This window comes from Aegilops tauschii, chromosome 6 (assembly GCF_002575655.3).
Source record: "Aegilops tauschii subsp. strangulata cultivar AL8/78 chromosome 6, Aet v6.0, whole genome shotgun sequence".
NCBI lineage: Eukaryota > Viridiplantae > Streptophyta > Magnoliopsida > Poales > Poaceae > Aegilops > Aegilops tauschii.
Window position 1 is genome coordinate 114,125,220 of NC_053040.3, and position 21,374 is coordinate 114,146,593.

General features: G+C 44.4%; 1 protein-coding gene across 2 annotated transcripts; it reads left to right on the forward strand.

The window, feature by feature from the left end:
- The first annotated feature begins 1,268 nt into the window (after positions 1 to 1,268).
- On the forward strand, positions 1,269 to 19,966 carry LOC109781341 (uncharacterized). Of its 2 annotated transcripts, XR_012187353.1 has the most exons (13): positions 1,379 to 1,637; positions 8,739 to 8,836; positions 8,928 to 9,014; positions 9,102 to 9,315; positions 9,716 to 9,843; positions 9,928 to 10,119; positions 10,197 to 10,272; positions 10,359 to 10,494; positions 12,645 to 13,339; positions 17,737 to 17,850; positions 17,930 to 18,023; positions 19,029 to 19,108; positions 19,628 to 19,966. XR_012187353.1 is itself a non-coding variant. In XM_020339942.4 (12 exons), exons 4-11 carry the CDS (start codon positions 9,133 to 9,135, stop codon positions 19,063 to 19,065), a joined length of 960 nt encoding a protein of 319 aa, XP_020195531.1. In that variant the 5' UTR covers positions 1,269 to 1,637; positions 8,739 to 8,836; positions 8,928 to 9,014; positions 9,102 to 9,132; the 3' UTR covers positions 19,066 to 19,108; positions 19,628 to 19,966. The 2 variants fall into 2 exon arrangements, 1 of the variants encoding a protein (XP_020195531.1); XM_020339942.4 differs by lacking the exon at positions 12,645 to 13,339 and having other exon boundaries at positions 1,269 to 1,637.
- The last annotated feature ends 1,408 nt before the right edge of the window (positions 19,967 to 21,374 follow it).

Consider the following 21,374-nt stretch of genomic DNA (forward strand, 5'->3'; position numbering starts at 1 on the left):
CAACAAGAGCTTATTGCATTTCGTTTGTAATTTGTGGGTTGTGATGGTAGCTTCGGAGTTAACATTTTACAACTAGAGTGAGAATTGATGATCTAGATTTATCTTCCCATTTGATTTGTACATGTTAGCGACTCCGGAGAACTATGTCTGTGGAAGTGAAGCGGTGTACGCTCCTCTCTCCTATCGCGGCGGCTCTCGTGGCGACTCGCACGCTGCCTATCTTCCCCAATTTCGATCATGGTTTCGTCTCTCCTTCCCTACTCTCCGGCGCCTCCCTGTCTCATAGTGTGGTCGGCGAAACAAGTTTCAGGCCTTGGCCGAGGTCTATGATTACGATGCGGAGAGCCCTTGGGAGGGCAGATGTCGGGTTCTCTGGCGGTTGGTTTGTGATGTGACAGTGGCCAAGGTGGCGCTCCATGAGGTCTGGGTGGTGGTCCAAACAAGCGTTGTGCATTTGCATCTGGGGGTTGCAACTCGCTCTTCTCCAGTGTAAGGCGACGATCTCGCATGGGATCCTGGATCCGGTTTCGAGCTCGCCGCAGTCTCCTATCTCTTCCTCCGTGTTGGGAAGCTCGTTGTCGTCTCACTCCTCACGTACGTCGCTTGGATCTAGTGGGACGACGGCGGAGCGAGGTGGTGGCGAAACCCTAGTTGGGGGTTCCTATTCAGCCTTGCGGATTGCGGGCCTTCAAATGCTGCCGCGGTGGACCACATGCTAGTTGGGTTGGGGCCATGTCTGCTAATAGTTATCCATCAGTCATGGAAGCATACGTGGGCCTTTCAAATTAAGTTCATTTCCGGCCCATCCCGTCCCCTTCTCTCTAGCTCCAAGTTGGCCCATCCCATCAGCCCATTCCGGCCCTCTTGTTTCTAGCCCCAAGTTGCACATCCTCATCGGGTATTTATGGGTGGGTTGTCTTGACCCCCTATTTAGGGTTTCCTACATCTAGGTTTGTCCTCACAATCTTCTTCTCACCATCACTTCTTTTCTTCTCTTTTCCTCAAAAAAGCTTCTATCCTTCTCTTTTGCGATTGTGGTAGTGATGGATCGTTCATGTGGTCTGTTCTCTAAGCACGATGCTAATGGCAAGCGTCGCTTCGACGACGACAAAGAGGATCTATCAGATCCGGTTCGCAACGAAGTTGAGCTTCGTCCGAAATTTCAAAAGGAGCATGAAAAGTACGAGTATGAGAGTTGGGGCTCATCGCCGACTTCGTACAAGGAGGAGGAGCGCCGCCTTGCAACGACAACTCTTTCTTGACCTCATCAGGCTAGATCTGATGATGCCCTAGATCTGTGGCTTAAAGCGCGTGACGACGGGTTCCCTAACTCCAACGACAACCCTAGATCTGAACCTAGATCCGCGGACTGCATCAACTCTTCCAAAAACAATGCCCATGGTGACCAGTGCAAGGATGGCAGCTCGGGTCGTGGGATTGTTCCCCGTCCTCCGCCGGCAAAAGGCTGGTCTACGAGCGGCGTCCCCTCGGAGCGGAGCGGCGCCGGCTCCGAGGTGGGTGCTGCCGTCGCCTCGGATGGCGTCGCTCCGGGGACGAGCGGCGCCGGCGACGAGGTTGGCGCTGTTCCGGAGGCGAACATCCTCAGCGTCCCCGTCGATGCGTGGACATGCCACCAGGTGAGCCCCTCGTACGTTAATTTGATCCTCTAGATGCAAGATCATGGACGTCTAGCGTAGTAGTGTTACGCTCCCGCTACGATTACTTCAGGAATTCGCAAGATCCGATACAGATTGAGAGGAAGAACTTTGGTGCCGACTAGTACTAGCGACTAGTGTCCCACGACTAGTACAGATGTTTTAGGTGCTTGAGCAGGCGACGTTGCTGCTGGGGTAGTGGACTGAGCCGTAACATGTAGCACAGGCCACTAACATCTGACTAGCTTATTTAATTGGTTTTGCACCTAAAACATCTGTATCTTCTTATGTCAATGCCAGTTTCTTGGATACTGGAGTTTGCATATAATACCTGCTCTTAGGATGCTTATAATACCTGCTCTTAGGATGCTTATAATCATTATAATTAGTCCTGGGATTTATTTCTTTTCAAATCATTTCTGGCAGACATCCATCCCTCGCCGGAAGACTAATTACCCTTCCAAATTTGTACTAGATATCTGTGGTATTTATCTTGTCTGTAGTGCACTTGGTAGATAAATTCTTGGGACTGCTCATGCATGATTGTTGTCCCATGAATATTGAAAGTGAGGATATGATACATTCTCTTAGGGACTAATTGTTGATGATGCTATACATCGTTCCATTGTGGCTGTATGCATCGTTCTGATGCAGAGGCCGGGGAGTCCCCCCTTTTCGAAAAAAAAATACATCATTCCATTAGGTTAGTGCTGTTCTATTGCCTATTTCTAGGGAACTGCCATAATCGTTGGATGATCCCTCATGTTGTGTCGGTCTTTACTTTTGGGGTACTGTGCCCAGCAATCTGTTGCATGAAACAAGATGATGGTAAAACCACTTTAATGCCGTGTGGTGCTTCTTAGTGCTGCACTTTTTAGTTCAATTCGTGTTTGCATTAGGGGCAGCTGTGATTTTGGTTCCACCACTTTGACAATTAGGTTCTGAAGAAGATAAGGTTCAGAGATGATAGTTGATGAATCATACATATGCTGATAACGCCTCCTCCTAGGAAATAAGTATTCAACTTGTAACGTACATTGAAATGATAGAGATTTAGTTGAAGTAACATATTGCTCTAGTTATATTACTTATCAAAACAGTATTATATTAATTAATAGGTATTGGTTGGAACAAGTAAACTGAAATTCAGCTGATGTGATATTTTCTGCCATTGAATTACTCTTGTCATAGATATGGATATTTGTCCTTCTAAAAATGATAATATAATACTGTTTTGATAAGCTGAATTAAAATGATGTTTGTCGATCTTTATATTCAGAAACGTAGTGATGGCACATCATCACTTGCTAATTTTGCAGTGTTTGTTCATAAAAACTGTACCTACCCTGTGGAGTCTCGTACATATGCTTTTAGGGTGGTGTTTGTATTCATGTTGCTGTGCGTCCTAGTGCTCCTTCTGCTGCCTTTTTTGTTTTGTTTTGCAAACTATGTGCCTTCTGTTGTGTGTTGTGTATTGCTTTCCCAGCGTCTGTGCACGTGGCCAGCCATTAAAGGTGATTTAGTCGACGTCGCTGCTGGTCAGAACAAAAGGATCGAACATCAGACCACAAGACCTGGAGTGGCACCTCGAACGGCACAGTGCTGGGGTGTGCTGGACTTGGATCCACTGTTCACTGCTGCTGCGTGCTGCAGTAGTGAAGGTTGCTGCTCCATCGGATGCTGTTCTGGTGTCGCAGTGACCACGACATGTCTCCGTGTCGTCCCTGTGTTGGGGTCACCTTGCTTTGGTTTCTGTTTTGCCACTCAGGCTCGAAATAATCAGGGAACAAACCATAACTTGTAACTTGAGGGGCCACCTCACCATTGAGGGCAGCAAAGCCACACACGGATCGATGGATTAAGTCTTGGTATCCACCAGACAGCGGTGGTGGCAGAGGCCCTCAGAGCAATTGGTATATCCACTAGGATTAATGCTTCAGAAGACGAGCTCTCCTTTAACTGGACCACCACCCCACCAGCTTCCCAGTGGCTCTGGAATTCTTCCTGTAAAACAAAACACCAGTTTAGCAAACTTTCAGTGTTACCATTCGGCATCAAAGGGAAGGGAAAATTTAACCTCACGAGGAAAAGACCCCCATATCCCTGCAGCGAGAGGACACTGAACAAATAGGCGCAGTGCCTCATGGCCACACATGCATAGGGAGCAAATGGGGTCATGTGGCCATCTCCTCCTTTTAGCAAGATAATCCGCAGTTAGGCATTTTCCTTGAACATTGAGCAATGAAAAGAATTTGACCTTTGTGGGGAGTTTGATTTACCATATAAGCTTCTTGAGGGGAGAATCAACTTTGCATATAAACTGAATAGTGTAGTTGGAGCTGGCAGTATATTTCTTATTTTCAGCCCACTTCCATTCCACCTTATCCAACACATCGGACAGAGAGAAGGCAGAGGATTTATGCCAGAAATCAATGTGTTCAATTAGGACCTCAGAGTCTGGGTTCCTCTTTATGTGTGTAATCCATCTTTTATCAGTCAAGCCATCCGCAACTGAGATGTTGCTTTTCCAGCTATGCTTGTAGAGCTTTGTGTAGGCAATAATAAATGGGGCGAGGCCATTTAACCCGTGATCGTTCCAGAACGACGAAGAACGGCCAGTTCCTGTGATGGAAGTTCTGGCAACAAACAGGCCTTTGAGATGGAAGGGGTAGACCATGCCAAGGTTTGTCTGCGTCCATTGCGTTTTGCCACAGCCAGAGAACTTTAAGTTTAAGGGCCTTCCCTTGAGCAGGCAAGTCAGGGATGCCAAGCCCACCCAGATTCGTGGGCATACAAACTTGGGACCGACACAGCAGGCCCTTCCCCGCTGCTGATGGCATCAGACTCAGCCCATAGGAAGTCCCTTCTGAGCTTATCGATCTGCTTGACATTTGGGCTGATCCACCGCCAACAGCTGAAATATAGGCAGAGCAGAGAGCACAAAACGCACCAGGGTTGCCCACCAGCAGAAGAAACCAATTTTGCCTTCCAACCAGCAATATTTTTTTGCAATTCTTGGAAATCCCGACGTTTGAATATTTTATCGGAGAGGCATGCCAAGATATGAGCAGGGGAGAGCCACAATCACTCTCCTCCCTCCAGGGGGAGGCTTAGAGCAACTCCAACTGGCCGACCCAAACGGACATTGATTTTGTCCGCTTTTTGTCCGTTGTCCGTTTGGGTCGGCCGTCCGCCCGTCCGTGTCCGCTTTGTCGGCCGGTGCGCCCAACGGGGCCAAACCCATTTTTTGACATATCCGTCCCGGCATTCCGTCGAACAACTGGTGGGTGAACTGTCCCGAGCGTCCGCCGCCGCGCTCGTGCCGCCGCACCTCGTGCTCGCTGGTGAGGAGGACCTCGCAGGGTGGCCCGTGGCCGCACCGGCGTCGTGGCAGCTCGCCGCGCCCCCGCCGCAGCTCGCCGCGCCCGGCCCGAGCTCACCGCCCCGCGCCTGCCTCGAGCTCGCCGCCCCGCTCGCCGCGCCTGGCCCGAGCTCGCCGCCCCGCTCGCCGTGCTCGGCCTGAGCTCGTCGCGCCCTCCCCGAGCTTGCTGCCCCGCTCGCCGCCCCGCTCGCCGCGCCCGCCCCGAGCTCGCCGCATGTGCGTTGCTGCACCTCGGGGTCGCGAGCAGGTGCCGCTCGCCGCTGCGCCTGGGAGTCGCGCGCTATGGAGCCGCTGCACCTCGTGCCTCCTCCATGTCCCTTGGCCCTGGTTGCGTGAGGTCCTCGAGGCCGAGGGAGGTCGCAAGCGGGGCGAGAGCGGCTGCGCGGCGCGGCCAGGGCAAGCACGCGGGCGCGGCACGGCAGGGGAGGCGTCAACTGCACCATGGCGGGGAAGAGAGAGAGGGGAGAGAGAGAAAGTTGTGTGGTTGGATGGCGGGTGGGCCACGCGGGACATGCAATGGACGCAGGCGGACGAAAAGGGTACAGAAAACGTCCGCTTTGTGTCCGCCTCAGACCCAAATGTGTCCCAAATTTGAGACTGAAATGGGTCCGCTCGGACATAGAACGGCCAGAAAATGGAAATGGGTCCGTGCGTTGGGCGTTGTCTTTTCTCCGCGCGGACGCAAAAGGATGCAGGCGGACGATTTGGGTCGCTGCGTTGGAGTTGCTCTTAGTCGATCTCGTGTTGTTTGAAACACCCATCTGTTGTGAAGTTCTCGATGACTCTGTTCCATTCTTCAGGCAGGCGCAACAATAGGACTTTTGCCCTTTCCGTCCTTGCTCGGAGGCATGTCCGTCGACAACGTATACACATAGTTCTGAAGAAAGTTGACCTGAACTTGTGACAAAGCTCCGTCCCTGACCTTGCACAACGTCATCCCTTAGAGCATCTCCAGCAGCAGCCCAATAATTTGGTGCCCTAAAACTGGATTTAGGTGTGGAGAGAGGTCACTAGAATTTTTTTTTGCTTTTCCAGCAGACCTAAAACTGGTGCCCTAAGTTTCAGCTTGGGTGCTCTCATAAGGATCCGACGATAGGCAGGCCAGGAGGCGGATCCGATTGTCGCGGGGCACCGAGCTCGATTTTGTCTGCAGTAGCTCGCTGGGGCTGAGATGCCCGCCTGGCCACCTAGGAAAGGCGCCAGGAGGGGCCAGGGACCGGAGGGGAGCCGGGGGGTGCGGCCAACTCCGACGGCGCCGCGCCGCCCGGGTGCTGAGAGCTCCGGAGGGACCTGCGGCTCGGCGGTGGTCTCGCTGGTCGATTGGAGGTCTCCCGGCCGCTAATCGACCTCGGCAGCCGACGGTAGTGCGGCTGCGACCATTTTGGCAGGCGTATGGGCGGGGGAATAGACGGAATCGGCGGCGGCGGAGGGGGTAGTGGCAGATGTCTCGGCCGGCAGGGCTGGGTGCGGCCGATGGAGTGGCGGCGGCGGCCTCCAGTGGCGATCGCGGTGGGAGGCGAGTCGGCGGCACAAAGTTTCACTTGTTGGGGTTCCCACCGCAGCCGAATTGATTTTTGGGCAACTGCTGGTGGTGATGTATATTTGCATCAGTTGTAGCAATATTTTGGGCGGGGCCTAAAAGTTTTTGGGCACCATATACCTATAGGGCTTCTATATGAGGCCTTTTTTTTGCCCCAAGTGACCTAAAAAGAAGTTTTCTGGGCATGGCTGCGTTTTTAGGACTGCTGTTGGAGATGCTCTTAGGTTCCATGCACACCACAGCATAAGAAGCACGAAACTGCGCTGCTCAGGTCTGATTGTAGAGGAGCAGAAGGAGCCACTTTGGTTCTGAATACTGAAAGACATACTCATCGGGAATGTCCCACACAACTCGGAGTTTCTCCCTCAACGCACGGGCTTTAATGCAGTTCACCACCGCATGAAAACCATTTTCTTAAGCAGACCCACATATGTTACAAATGTTGTCAGCTTCCAGGGACCTTCACCATTTGTTTCTTTTAGTGGCTAGATTGTCTGACGCCAGTCTCCAGCCAAAAACTTTAATTTTGTTTGGCACAGGCGCTTTCCAAATCAGCGACCACATGGACTGCTCCCCATCAGGATTGTTACTGCTGCTCACCATCGCCGGGTCAGCATGCTTCAGGTTGTAGGCAACCCTATCCACTGCTCTCAAAGTGCCACACATGGGTATCCTCAAGGTCTCCTCTCGATACTTTAATCTTCACGGTCAACTCAGCATCACCTGGCTAGAAAACTTCCCTTATCAAAGGTTCGTTCCACTGTTACCGTCCGACAACAGGAGACCACACGTTGTATCCTTGAACGTCTCCTGCTACCCTGAATCTTCAGCGAAGGTTCCTTCGGGATCTAATTATCCCTCCAGACTGGAATAGAATTACGATTACCGATTCTCGTAACTATCCCCCTTTTTAAGCAGTTCCAAACCGAACTCAATTCCTCTCCATGCTTGGGATGCTTCACCGGTAAAAACTGTATCAAGGACATTATTAGTTTTAGTACCTCACCTTTACAAAACCGAGCACATAAATCCTCCGCCGACTCAATAACCCTCCATGCCTGCCGAACTAACAGAGCCTGGTTTAAGCACTTTGTGTCTGTAAATCCCATACTTCCACGTATTTTCGGTTTGATCGAACTGTCTCACGATGCCCAATGCACTATCTTTTTCCTGCATCTTCTCCCCACCAAAACTGCCTGATGGCCTTCATGTACTCGTTATGGGAACTTGAGGGAACTTTAAACACACTCATGGTGTATGTTGGAAGAGCCTGCGCCACTGATTGGACCAGCACCTCCTTTGTTGCCATATACATGAATTTTCATTCCAATTCGAGAGCCGCTCAGTAAATCTTTCATTGATAGGTTGGAATATTGCCTAGGTATTTCTCTTCAAACGTGCACCTTTCCTAGTGTGGATTTCACCTCCTCTTGTCTTTCCACCTGCCATGCGCTACTGAACAAGAGCGAGCTTTTTTGTGAAGTTGGCAACTGTCCAGTGCACCCCTCAAATTTATGTATTACATTCTTCACAACCTCAGCCTGTTGTTGTTTTGCTTGGAAGAACAGGGTACTGTCATCAGCAAACAATAGATGTGAAATTCCCGGAGCTGTTCTGGTGATCTTCATGCCCGTCAGTTCCCCATCATCCACTGCTTTCTTCAAAAGCCCTGACAAATCACCTTCTAAAAGAAGTTGATGCGGCGATATCGGATCTTCCTATCAAAAGAAACACAAGGTTTTCTCCTGGCTTCTCCTGCAAGACAGACTTAATACCAGAGATATGCTTCGCTGAAGGAATTTCTTCATTGAGGACTACTACTGTGTTATGCGTGGAGAAGATGTGATGGAGATCAGAGACCACTTATTTTTCAGATGTCTTTTCGCTAGACCCTGCTGGCAATATTTTTGTCCAAATTGGAGCTCCCGACATACTGACCAGCTGCATCAACTGCATTTCCAGCCCATAACAGAGATTGCCGAACCTTTCTATATGGAAGTTATATCGTTCTAGGGCCCTCTTAGCCCTCAGCTCCTTTTCCTTTCCTGCTTGTAATATAAACCAAAATCTATAGAAAGTATGCAGCAGAGTCCTACTGTTTCTGTAAAAAGTGAAATGGTCTTTCGTTTCATTTTTTTCTTTCTGTTTTGCTATTCCTCAGTGCCGTCAGAGGAAAACAGGGGTCACAGCAGATTGCAAGGGGTCCAATAAGAGGGGCAAGTGCCCTCTCAGATACTGCAAGAGTTGCATATGTAACAGGTAAAATAATTTCCTCTCTGCTTTTTTGCTTAGAGCCTGTGGTAGGCAATCCTGTTTGAGTTTGTTTGTTGATGCTCTCTTTGTTTAACAGGTACCCTTTGATTGCGGATGAGGTGTTGAAGAAGGAGGCCTGGGAATGCCCCAAATGCAGGAATGACTGCAACTGCAGTAGGTGCAAGTAAGCAATCTGAGCTGATGCTTGCCATGAGGGATTTTAGATTTTTGTTCTAGTTGATAGATCTCTTTATCTGGTTTTATTTGGCAGAACTAGGAAAGGGGAGGCGCCGACGGGGCGAATGGTCCGTGCTGCCAAGAGGCCGAAGGTCAACCTGGTGCAAACTGAGAGCAATGATGCTCTCATGGATGAAATAGTTGTACCCAGGGGTACTCTCATGACTTGCATTGCAGGTATGAAGCTGCAGTCTGAAGATGTTGGTGCTGCTATTCAATTTCTGGAGTTCTGCCGCTCATTTGGCGAGGTAATTACAGAAAGCAAATAGTGGTATATTTTATTTATCATTTCGTGTGAATTGGATCATTGATGCATCTACTACTCATTTCTAAATTTGGTTTGCGTTGGCTAGTTATGGTCAGTTAGGTTGTCTGAGAATGTTGCCGAGCTAAAAAAAATCTATTGTTTTCTTATTGCTTCTATCTTGTTAACACAAAATAGACCATCAACTTGAGGGGCATATTGTTTATGATTTCTCAATTTATAATCTAAAGAAAGTTTATTTGCATTTTATTTTATAATCTGGCACCAAACTTGTTATATGTTTCCATAATGAAAATGTTTAACTGTTCTTAGCTGCCTGCTTGCTTTAAGAGACCTTTTCTTCTGTATTATAAATAGAATAATGTATCCAATGATTTAAGCAGATCTGCAAAATAGGGAAGGGGCAACCAGAAGAAACTCTCAGACACTTAACTGAACTCCAAGAGGTGTCTTCAGTTGTTGCCGACGTTCACATAAATCTTCTGTCTGTCATAGAAAATGGCAAAGATAAGTAAGTATACTCACAAACTGCTATTCCCTTGTCATTTTGCCCATGCAGTTAATAAATGAGTAAATGAGGTTATTTTTTTCTTAGCCCTTTTGATAAGTATCCAAGACATGGAGATGAATGGATAAGGAAAGTAGGCGAGTACATCTCTTTGACATTCCATGCAGAAGATTTCACCCTTCAGTGCTTAAATCAGGGGGTATCAGGATATAGAAGTCTGAACCCTTCTTGTAAGCTGGAGGTTCTGAATTGTCTGTGTGATGAGGCATTGTCTTGTGAGTAAGTACAAGCTACCATATTTGCTGGAATAGTTCACTTCACTACTGTCATATTAATTATCTTGTAACTTCATTCAGAAAGTTGAGGACCTGCATTGACAATAAAGATAGAAAATGTGTGGCCACACAAGAAATCAAAGCTGCAACCAGAAAGGTACTTATCTTGAGAAGTTCCTTTTTTTGTGTGGTCAAGTCGCTTGGTTGACATTAATGATCATCGTTTTTTGTCTTGTTTCATAGCAAAAGGAGCTAAAAAGAAGATACGATGACATGACTAAAACAATTGAAGGAGGAGATACTGCTAACAATGAGGAAGCTAATGATATCCTTTCTCAAATAAAGGAAGCAGAAGAAGTCAAGCAGGCTGCCCAGAATGGTCTGTGACAGTATGGCTTGATATATCTTCATTTCCTGCGCTCAATTTGTTTAGCTTTCTTCATCTGTGCAGTTATCAATCTGTTTGATATCTTTCACTTTTATTTATTATATTATTTCACGTCGTCTATAGTACACCATTCTGCACCTATATATTTTTTTTCTAGAAAATATCTTTGTAATATAAGTACTTTATTAGGTTTTCTTACTCCCCATAGTCCACAAAAACATAACTTTTTGGGCATAGCTGTTTTAGAACTTTTAAAACTTTAACCACCAATATCTTCTAAAATGTTTCGATTGAGTGGGAGAAAACCATATATATAGATTTGTGTAAAAGATACTAGCACAATATAACAATTTTATTAGCTTTTGGAGTTGTAAAAAGTAGAAACTAATATTATATGTACTATTGTGGTAATTGTGCTAGCGTTCAAAACACTATCTTCTTAAAGACCAGAGGGAGCAGTAGAAGAAATGGTCAACACTAAGACTGGAGGGAGTGTCTAACTTTCACTAACATCAAATTGTTTGCCTACCATCCATGAATGCGTACTGACTATAGGTTAACAAATTGAAAAAATAAATGCAAGTATTATATAAACATATTGTTTGAGTAGTCCAACCCAATTGTGTTATGCATGTGGTTCTTTTGAAACCCTGGACCGTAGAACAATCGATCTACGATAATTTTCATTAATATAAACAGTACTCCCTCCGTCCCATAATGTAAGACGCTTTTTGGCAGTAATGTAGGACGGAGGGAGTATGTTACAAATAGGGGGAGCAAAATGAAAGAAAACTACAAAAGGCCTACTGATAAAAGAGAGAGTTGTCCAGTCCCAGCTCTAGGTATCATGATCATAGTACTAGAAGTTTACCGAGGACCACTCCTTGAAACAAAAGTAGAATCAAATCATCTTTAAGGGCATATCTCCAAATTCTGAATGGTTGGACTGGAGTTTCTGAATATCTTCCATTTCTCTGAAGCCAGATGTTCCAGCATCCCAGGACAATCTCCATACTAATAGCATTTGGTAGATCCTCAAGAGCCTACAATGTATCTTCATAACCAGAAGTACCTAGTTTTCTTCCAGGAATGAGAGTGTTCCAGCAACTTTGAGCAAAATTGCAATCCCAAAACAGATGCATACGTGTTTTCTTCACATTGATGATTACATATAGGACAAGAGTGATCAGTCATCATGAAAACTTTTCGTTTCAGCAAGGATCTTGTGTTAATTCTATTATGCATAGCTAACCAGAAGAAAATCTTATGCTTGAGTCTACAAACAATCTTCCAGATTAATTTGAAAAATTTTAGAGCCTCAAAATCTCCCATCAGGTGTTTATACATTTTCATAAAGGAGAATTTGTCAGTAATTCCATTGCATTGCCATCTGTCCTTACTATTCTGATCAACCACTGGGATTATACTTGGGACTTATGATTATATGCTTGATTAGACAAAGACATATGAAAGTTATCAGCCCAATCCCTTCTTGCACTAAAATTTTGCAAAGATTCTTTTTCATTTCTAGCAAAAGAATGTAACTCACGGAATTTCTGAAGCAACGGCAAGTCAGACCGTTTATCCTGCCAGAAAAGAATTGTGTCCCCTTGTCCCACAGAACATGAGGCAAAATCTTTAAGAGGGCAGTGGCTTCAAATACACATGGACATAACCATCCAAGAGAAGATAACCCCTTTTTTTCCAGGTGAATAGGTGTTAAGTCTTTTCAGCCTTAGTCTTATATTATAGGTCACATAACTAACCGTGTAATTAGGATTTAATATTTAACCTTTTTCTTGGATTAGCGTAGAGACATGAAAGGATATACTAATTAAGTAATTAGTATATAGGCCTAAGATATTCTAGGTTATTTTGCACTAACTAATACATGTGAAATTAATTTAAGAGCGGAACTGATATTGGTACCACAATAGGTTTATGGATATGGATAGTAAAGGATACCACAAAAGGAAACATATGGTAATATGTCGATACCTTAATTTATACATATGTACTCCATGATATTGTAACAATGGGATGTAAGTTTTTTTAAGACTCATGTTAAAATGGAACTTGACCAACCTTTGAGTCAAGTAAATCATGACTGATATCTGTTGGCTAACTTGTTTCCACCATAGTGCTTTGTGTGCCTGTTTTTGGAGAGCATGCACAACTACAGCCATTACAAGCACCTATGAAAAGGAAAAACAGAGAACACAACTTGCAAAAGACGAAGCACTCCACGCTTGGCATTGAAGAAATCATGGCCGGAGCAGCTAAGCAAGACATAACCGACCATCATAGGGGAATTATGCTCCATGTAGCACCTTGGGACTGGAGGAAGCAAAACACCTTCCATCTCTATCACTGAAGAGGGACCCTACTTCCTTGCCTTGGAACGGAATGCACCGCTCTGTCGGGATTCAGAGTTGCTCACCCGGAAGTATGCCAGCCTCTCAGCGCGAAGTAGCCCTAGAACTACCACCTACACTCGGAATATACCTTGTCGGCAACCCGCCGTTGTCCACGCACAACCAAAAGGAGCTAGAAAGGTACCAGGGACAGTCGCCGAAGGAGGCAGCAGAGCATCGAGATGACACGAAGAGCGGCAAGGGAGCAGAGCAACTGACTGCAAAGAAATTCCGTGAGTCCTCGGCTTTCGCTGCGCCAAGGGGAACCCTATCCCCTTCAGCAAGGATCGAAGACGCTGCACCACTGAAAGCGAGTAACGCAAACTGTTATTGGGGAGCACCAACTTGAAGGACGTTTTCGACACCTCTTTCTCTCCTCCTCCTCCACTTTGTTGTGAATATCTTCATCATGGCACCCGATTGTAAGGTTCTACTCCCCCTTACTCGAAATACTTGCATTCCTTGTGGGAGGGGTGTAGCAGGTTCATATTAAAGCCATTGGCTATGACTTTAAGGTATGTACTTGCATGGGCATTAATCAACTAATTCAAAGTCAATGTAAGCTAGTTATCCAACTTGAGGGGCGGAGTAAGGTTTTTGAGATGCAACAACAACCTGGCATTATCCTTGCGGCGAGAAGAAGACGTTAGAGACCATCGGGCCCATTGTTTTTTATCTTGCCAAAATACAAGCAACTGTGAAAAGGATGCGTACAATGACGATAATGGAAATATGAATGTCGCATAGTGTTCTACAGGTGTCACCAATCTACCAATTTTGATGTGGAAAGCCTTGCTCTTTTCACCATTGGACAACTTCCATTTTTGGCTACCACCACTAGAAAACTTAGATCACCATTTGGTGAATGTACTAAGCCAAAGATCCCTCATGGCACATTCGAGAGTCATGGTGATCCTAAGACACGCACACAGGCAAGATTAATTGGACATACACATGATGAACGGTATCCATATGATAGTGAATTCAATATTCTTCATATGGCAACAAATTTAGGATATATAGTAAGCACAAAATGGCAATCCATATTAACCCAAGCACGTCAAAGGGGAGGTGTGGAGAGCGGAAGTTGTAGAGGATGGAGAAGGAAAGGCAAAAATGCACTATAGAGGCAGAGACATGGAGACAATGGTGAAGAATTATTGTCGAAGAGTACGAGTCTGAGAAGAGTTGAGAGAAGAAGAAAGGACGGGCCTCAAAGATAAAGCACACCTAGGACGACTCGTAATAACATGACTCACTTCTTCCTACGGTGGTGGCAATAAAGAGAGCCCACGATGGCCGCTTCTTCATGGGATATCTTCCACCCTCTAGGGTCCTTTTCCCCTCTGATACTTTAGGTGTGAAACCCTTGTCTTAAGAGGCTCTTTGCCTTATGTAATGCTCTTATTACTCTTGACAAAATCCATATTTTCTTGGTGTCACCCGAACCATCTAGGCATTCGCCTAGCAAAATTTACTAGGATGATGACCCTCGTGTTTGCTTTGGATCTCACGGATGCTATGTCAATGCCAAGATGATATCCCCACCCTAGAGTGTGCTAAATTGTTACGGTCGGTTATTGCAATAGCGTGGAACCATGGAGGAATAGAAGATTCGGCAAGCCTCATAAAAGCAAGACTTGATGCCAACAATGACCCTACTAGTATAAAGGCATGCTGTCATGGTCTTGCTTTTGCCAATCCTAGCGACATGCTAGGTCAGCTAATAAGGTTGCTCTATATTACAACTAAGAATTAATTTCAAGAGCAGTATTCCATTGCTTCCCTCTGCTATTTACAACAAGTGCATCACTTGGTTATCAGACTAGCATATCATATCGGCATGGCGTGGAGTTTTATAATCCGATGAACTTACAAGTGATATGAGATTTTGTAGTTCTATGAGATATCAGTGTTTTCGAAGGATAGCCATTCAATTTGTTGAAGTGTATATGTGGATTGCCTAGGCCTTTCCATCAGTTCGGACTTTTGGTTGTGTTGGCTAGTACATGAAGCTTAACATGGTGTAAATCTGGATTGCCTAACTAGCCCTTTCCATAAGTTCAGACTTTTGGTTTCGTTGGCTAGTGCATGAAGCTTAACATGGTATTAGAGCCAAAGGTCTTGATTTCAAGTCCTGGCTTTCACAATTTATCGAAAAAATGTTGCTGCCCCTTCTGTATCCACGTATAGGCTGCTTGAGCCGTATCTCTGAGTCTACTCATGTGTTGACATCCTGCGCCACACGTGAGAGGGGGTGTTGAAGTGTATATGTGGATTTCCTAGCCCTTTCTATCATTTCGGACTTTTTGCTGTGTTGGCTAGTGCATGAAGCTTAACAAGGTGTAAATGTGGATTGCCTTTCGTTGGCTAGTGCATGAAGATTAACATGGTATCAGAGCCTATGGTCTTGACTTCAAGTCCTGGCTTTCGCAATTTATCCAAAAATTGCTGCTGCCCACTCCGTGTCCATGTATAAGCCTCTTGAGTTGTACTTCTGAGCCTATTCATGTGTTGACATGCCGCGCCACACGTGAGAGGGGCTGTTTTAGTGTGTATGTAGATTGCCTAGCTCTTTTCACCAAGGCGTTGGCTAGTGCATGAAGCTTAACACCAATTCACCAAGGCATATTAAATGAGATGGTGTACCACAGGTAAATGGCTCATCCATCATACGGGAAAACATATACCTCTCCGTTGAAGTCATTTGTAAGCATATGTGCTTGTTTGGATAAACCTGACAATGGAGACAATCACTAATAGCTTTCCTAAACTACAACATTAGAATGTGTTGTCTTTCCAAGGCTGGAGATCGTGATCAGTGCATGCGTTTTGAAGGGGAGTTAATACGAACATCAATTATTAGGTTTGGTCACTTCTTTTGGTTATATCTTAAGTTACTACCTTATCAATCAGTTACAATGATATTAGGTTCCATGTTTGTGCGATTCTTATAAGATTGGACTTGCTATATTGGGGGCACAAGGCAATAATTTTTGTCTCATCTCTACCGTGGGTGTTGTCATCCCTACGCATCCTCTCTATTCTACAAATCCCCTTTCCTCTTTGATCTCGTATCATCGCCACGCTAAGCTATGTCTTGCGTTGCCAACTTAATTTCCAAGATCAAGCAACGAGGATGTGGCAACTTGTCATCAGAGCCATTGTCTTTGTCTTATCAATGCGCAATTGCTGTGACCATGACTCAGCTCACACTAAAATTTAATTATCAAAGCGTGAACGGAGCAACTTGTTTATTATGTGTGACAAGTAACCATTGACAACTCAACATTCGTTGGCATGCACTAGGAATCCACAAACATCGATGTGTTCTTCATGTGAGCCTGTTGAGAAGAACACGACACACATCACTGGGCCCTTAGACATAAATTGACATGCTGCCAACATCAGCAAGATCCAAGTTGTTCTTATCAACATAGATAGCCACACAACATCATTGGGAATTTCCTCGTGTCACCGATGTTGTTGTAATTTTGGCATCACCGTTGTTGTTAACCACCGGGATGCTCATCATGCAGCCATTCAAGTCAGATTTGCCTGAGCTTATGGACATTACTCACATTTGCTGCCTCATACTGAATGTTGGTGGACCACCACTAGAAAGGGCTTATGCCTCAGATAAGACGAGTCATTCTGCTGAGGTCAAGCCTGGTTGCTGGCGAATTACAACACCACGATAAGTTGTCTTGCTAGTGGGAGAAATGTGGTGCACGTTGCATGCAAGAGAAACAATATAATCAACACTTGGTCATATTCGTTTAGTTAGTTTGGTCCACTTATATTTGAGTCCAGTATCTTCCTTGGCTGCCCAATAAAGTTGCTTGAACTCCTTTATACACACTCTTTGTCCTACCAAACTTCTTCCTCTTTGTTCTCCGTGCCATATCACTCCTTGTCTTTGCCATATCACTATGGAATAATCTTTTTGCATCTCGTTTCTTGTCCTACGATATATCACAGTTCTTACTGCGTTCCCCATCGGGACACAATAGCATTCACTTGGAATCTAGTCTAGGTTAAATAGAGGGTTGCTATGGTGAATCTAGCTGGTGCTAGCATGAAGCTGTACAATTGGTGTTAGAGCTTAAAGAAGGTGTGGACCATGGGCTGCTTGAGGTTTACAGCAAATACTCCTAAAGCCAGGTCTGGGCAATAATATTGATTAAGTCGTCATAACTTGTCCTACTTAAAGGGTGGCCGATATGAGATACAAATCAAAAATTCAAACTGAGAATTTGGTATCACGATATTTTTCCTTTAATTTGATACAAAAGTCGGTCTTAAATCAGAACTAAAGTAATTAATCCCTATTTATAGGTAATAAGGTTTACCATGAGGAACCCTTTACTTTGAAGCTCACATAATCTTTCATGGACAACATTTAGTATGCAAAATAAGCATAATCCGAGTGTCTAAGGTTTTCTTTTTCAACTAATTTATCCTCTACTTGCAACTTTTGGTTTATTTTTGTGATCATAATTTGCATAATGTGAAGTCTTAGACTGGCCGGGTAGTTTACCGGAACGTGAACTAACTGAAAATGTTTATTTTATTCTCTTAGCATTTCAAGCATACACTGGTTGTTTATTTTACTGCAACCAAATTTAGCCTAATTCAGTTGGTGGGTGGTGTAGACGTGTGCATCACCACTTAGGTCTGAGTCTTGTTTGAGTTAGGTGCCTTTCTTATCCTTCTGTTTTGTCATGTGATGTTTAAAAAGTCCAAGCTTTGTTCAGAAAAATAAAGGTATATAGCTGTTCTGTATTAATTTTCTTCTTGTACTTCCCAATTGTGCCAGAATTGGAGATGCTGAAACGTGTTCATAGGACCACTCCTGTTATGGAAGACAAAGGAGTAAAATACTGGAAGCTGGGTAGCTATTGTAATTGCAATATAAGCATAATGCGTCAAGGTTTGTAACTATTACGAGGTTAGTTTTCATTTTACTCATTAGCAATATATAGTGACTAGCAATACCATGTTTATATCAGAATTCGATGAAGAAAATAGAACGAAGAACAAAGACATGTGGTTCATGTTCACTGAAGACGAACATAAAGTTGTTGAAGATCATGTAACTACAAGGTAATGAGTTCATCCAATCTAATTTTCAGTATCCCTCTTTCCTAAAGCTTGTATACCTGCTGCTTCAGTGATTTTCTGCCACCAATGTGTTTTCTGTAGTTACCCCATCTGCTATTTAATGCTGGACCTGCTAAATTAATTACGTAAAAAAAACTCATTTTTGGTATTGTGTATTTGTGCTGCCATGTTTGGGAAATTTACATTATAGTAATGTAATTGAAGCATAATGCTATGAAGTGCTACCGCTGTTCATTAATATAAGACGTTTTGGCAGTTTAAATTAATACAGCGGGAGCATTAATGAACAGAGGGTGTAGCATTCTAAGAAAGGATCATATATTTTTTTCCTGTCTTACAGTCAGCTGTCAAAAGGCTTTCCTTGGCAATACATTTCACATGTTCATGAAAAGCAGTAGCTAGCCAGCATTCACCATCACCAGTATTTCATCTGCGGATGCTTCAATAAAGTTTCATTGGTGATATGGTTATTTTTTAGGAAGGTTACCGATTTACTTTGAAAGGTTCTCCAAATAAGCTTAGGTGAACTTTTTTTACTACTTGTGGTTTTCTGGATGCTTGAATAATGTAGTCTGGAGTTCCTAAACAGATAGTTGATGCCTTAATTTCATGGAGTTTTGGTCCGCTGTTTCTTTTTGGAAACCAATAGTCCGAGTCTTAGTTTCTTCACATCTGGTCTCGAGATAAAATTTTATTTGTATACTATTATAACCAATATATATGTTCTGTAAAGCCATGCTCAGTTGCTCACCTGTTCGCGTCTTGCACAACATCATTGATCTTCTGGCGGATGATTTTTTCATTCCTTCCTTCGCTGCATAGAACTGTGTGTCAGTATGTTTGGTGTTAACAAATTTCCTATTTAGATTGGGCTGGATATTTTGTTTTCCATTTCTTTTAACCTGAGAAGTTCTACCAGCTTGGTAAGTTGGCCTTCATTCTCAATATGGAAGTAATTGTTGGCTAACCCAGTATTTTTTTAAATAGGTCCCGACGTCTGCGGAGAAATCATAACTGGGTGTAATGATTTACTGATCCCAGTCTCCTGCTCGTTCAACTGGTTGATGGTATTTACTTGTCCTTTCTTTGTGCCTTTATTTTTACGGGTTCCGGGATACGCCACATTTCCTTCACAGGCAAATGGAAATATGTTCTTTTACAACCACGCCGTCACTATTTATGTTCTAACAGCAAAGCGTATATAAAGTTATAAACCCCTTGCCCATGCTATATTAGGAAGCATATGTAAAAGATAGTGGAGATGTGCAGAAATTTGCACAGGAGATCTCAGTTGCTTCTTCAAACCCCTTCCCCCATGCTATATCAGGAAAAAGCTAGTGCGTGTAACAGAATATCATTTATGCTAGTTTTGCTGGTATTGCCCCCGAAATAATACTTTCAGCTAGTTTATAAAAAATAGCAAGGATAAAACCATATTTTATATGCCACCGTAACACCTGTCATCGCATCGAACTACCTAAGTATTTACACTCTTAGTATCTTTAATGATTATTGATCCAAAGTATTCAGTTCAGAATGGGGGCTGTGAATTCTTCTCATCTTATGTTGTTGTTCTGTTTTGGCAGTCAATGGACTAGCCGAGACCTGGGGAAATGTGCAATGTAGAGGCCATAAGCAGATGACAGTTTTCCTACAGGAAAGTTATACAGTTATAGAACAGTCAACAGTTATTGAAGATTGAGTCACAACATTTGAAATCAAACCTTGTGGCATGTTTTCTTCTCCATATGGAAACTCAGCAAGACTTCGTAGCACCTTTTAAAGTTTGTTCCCTGGATAGTTTGAAATTGAGGGGAATTTATCATTATCATTTGTATGGCGTACAGTCAAATTTACCTGTTTGTGTTGTATTTATATAATTATTTATCGTTCTATAGCAGCAATGGGTTATTTCCAGTCTCAAACACGATAACTTTGAATGATTATTGATGCTTGGAGAGATAGTCTCTAGCGTTGCTGTCTGGGAAAACTGCATTGTTGCTGCCTGTCTGAAGGGCCAGCGTGTGCGCCGCTGCACTCGGGCGGTCACAACATGCCTAGGTGGTTCAAATCCCACAAGGCCGGGCAAGGGAGAGATCGTGCTCTGAGTTCTTTCTTACCTGAAAAATGGTTGGTTGGAGGAAGAAGAAAACGGTAACTGATGCATAGGTGCCCCCAAAGAAAAGGGTAAACATCAACGGAATGGGGTGAAGGATCTGAAGATGAGGATTTTGATTCATGGGAGGCTGATCAGGAGGCTGAGGAAGAAGAAAACGGTAACTGATGCATAGGTGCCCCCAAAGAAAAGGGTAAACATCAACGGAATGGGGTGAAGGATCTGAAGATGAGGATTTTGATTCATGGGAGACTAATCAGGAGGCTAATGAAAGCACATACATACTTTCTACTGCCCAAAAACCCTACCTAAAGGCCTGTCATCTTTGACCTATAAGACGGAAGAGGTGGCGGAGAGCTTTGTGCCAGCAATTGTGTGTGCCACTGCGGCATCTCGTGTAGTGGATCTGCAACATATCCTTGGGCGCTAGCTCACTAAACTCATGTGGCAGCACAGGGTGTTGTTGAGTCGAGGTTCTCCGTCTGTCAGATGCAACATACGGCAGTGGGGAATGAAGTCTAGTTACTGTGATGATGCATGCTCAAAAAAATATAACGAATCTAAATATTCAATTCGTTCATCTGTCACGTGCCTCTAGCATGGTGAACATGGATCCTTCCCCTTCGATTCATCTGTCTGAAAAATGCCAACCGTCGGGAAAACATTCTCAGATGTTTTCCTGCTTCGCCTGTATCGTGTAGCACTGTGTTAGGTCACCCCTAGCACTGCATATTGTCATGTCATGCATCGTTGTATTTGTTTGCTTTATATTTATTGTTTCTTCCCCATTTTCTCTCCGGTAGACCCCGAGACTGACGCTGCTCACGAGATTGACTACACTCCTGACGACCAGTCCTTTTCAGCAGAGCTTCCAGGCAAGCAAACCCCCCTTGATCATTCCTATATCGCCCATCCAAAAATAAATGGTTGAATTGCTACGGGTACACATAAGTGTACCCAACAATGTACACTGAGGCTAACAGGTGGGCCAGTCAACTGCTGACAGGTGGGGCCAGTCAACTGCTGACAGGTGGGGCCAGTCAACTGCTGACTAGGCAGTTGACTGGTCAAACTGGATAAGGGACCCACCTGTCATCGATGGTAATATTTAATAGGGTTTTATTTTAATCTAAAATTGCTAATTAAGTTACTGGGCCCACTTATCAGTGTAACATTAATTTAAATTAATTACTTTAATTAGTTTTTAGTTAACTAGG

What these genes read in the sequence shown, in the direction of transcription:
- LOC109781341 (XM_020339942.4), top strand. Translation starts at nt 9,133, where the DNA reads ATGGTCCGTGCTGCCAAGAGGCCGAAGGTCAACCTGGTGCAAACTGAG. An exon ending in TCAAAGCTGCAACCAGAAAG is followed by an intron (nt 10,273 to 10,358) that starts GTACTTATCTTG and finishes CTTGTTTCATAG; the next exon opens with CAAAAGGAGCTAAAAAGAAG. An exon ending in GAAGATCATGTAACTACAAG is followed by an intron (nt 18,024 to 19,028) that starts GTAATGAGTTCA and finishes TTTTTTAAATAG; the next exon opens with GTCCCGACGTCTGCGGAGAA.